Genomic DNA, 298 nt, shown 5'->3' on the forward strand with positions numbered 1-298 from the left:
TAGCAGCAGCAGCACGAGTTGCAGCAGCAGCAATAGCAACAGCAGCAGCAAGAGTAGCACCAGCGGCAGCAGCAGCAAGACTAGGACCAGCAGCCGCAGCAGCAACAGCAGCACGAGTAACAACAACAACAACAACAACACCAGCAGCAGCAGCAGCAGCAGCAGCAGCAGCAGCAGCAGCAGCAGCAGCAGCAGCAGCAGCAGGCAGGCAGGCCTTACTGTCTCTTTAGGAATTCAGAAGCCCACTTTACGTCGTCTTCGTCTTCATCTGACACACAAAACCCTAAACCCTAAACCC

The 298-nt window shown here is 55.4% G+C and overlaps 1 protein-coding gene across 1 annotated transcript in view; it reads right to left on the reverse strand.

Moving 5' to 3' along the window:
• Nucleotides 1-215: 215 nt before the first annotated feature.
• Nucleotides 216-298, reverse strand: part of EMH_0092210 (dual-specificity phosphatase, catalytic domain-containing protein, putative) — a gene marked incomplete at both ends in the record, with an annotated part of 1,036 nt that continues 953 nt past the window's right edge. The window contains one exon of the mRNA XM_013501801.1: nucleotides 216-268. Within this exon, the coding sequence (XP_013357255.1) occupies nucleotides 216-268 (53 nt within the window). The remainder of the gene's footprint in view (nucleotides 269-298) is intronic.

Source organism: Eimeria mitis, genomic scaffold (assembly GCF_000499745.2).
Source record: "Eimeria mitis Houghton genomic scaffold, Emh_scaff7630, whole genome shotgun sequence".
In the NCBI taxonomy this organism is placed as follows: domain Eukaryota; phylum Apicomplexa; class Conoidasida; order Eucoccidiorida; family Eimeriidae; genus Eimeria; species Eimeria mitis.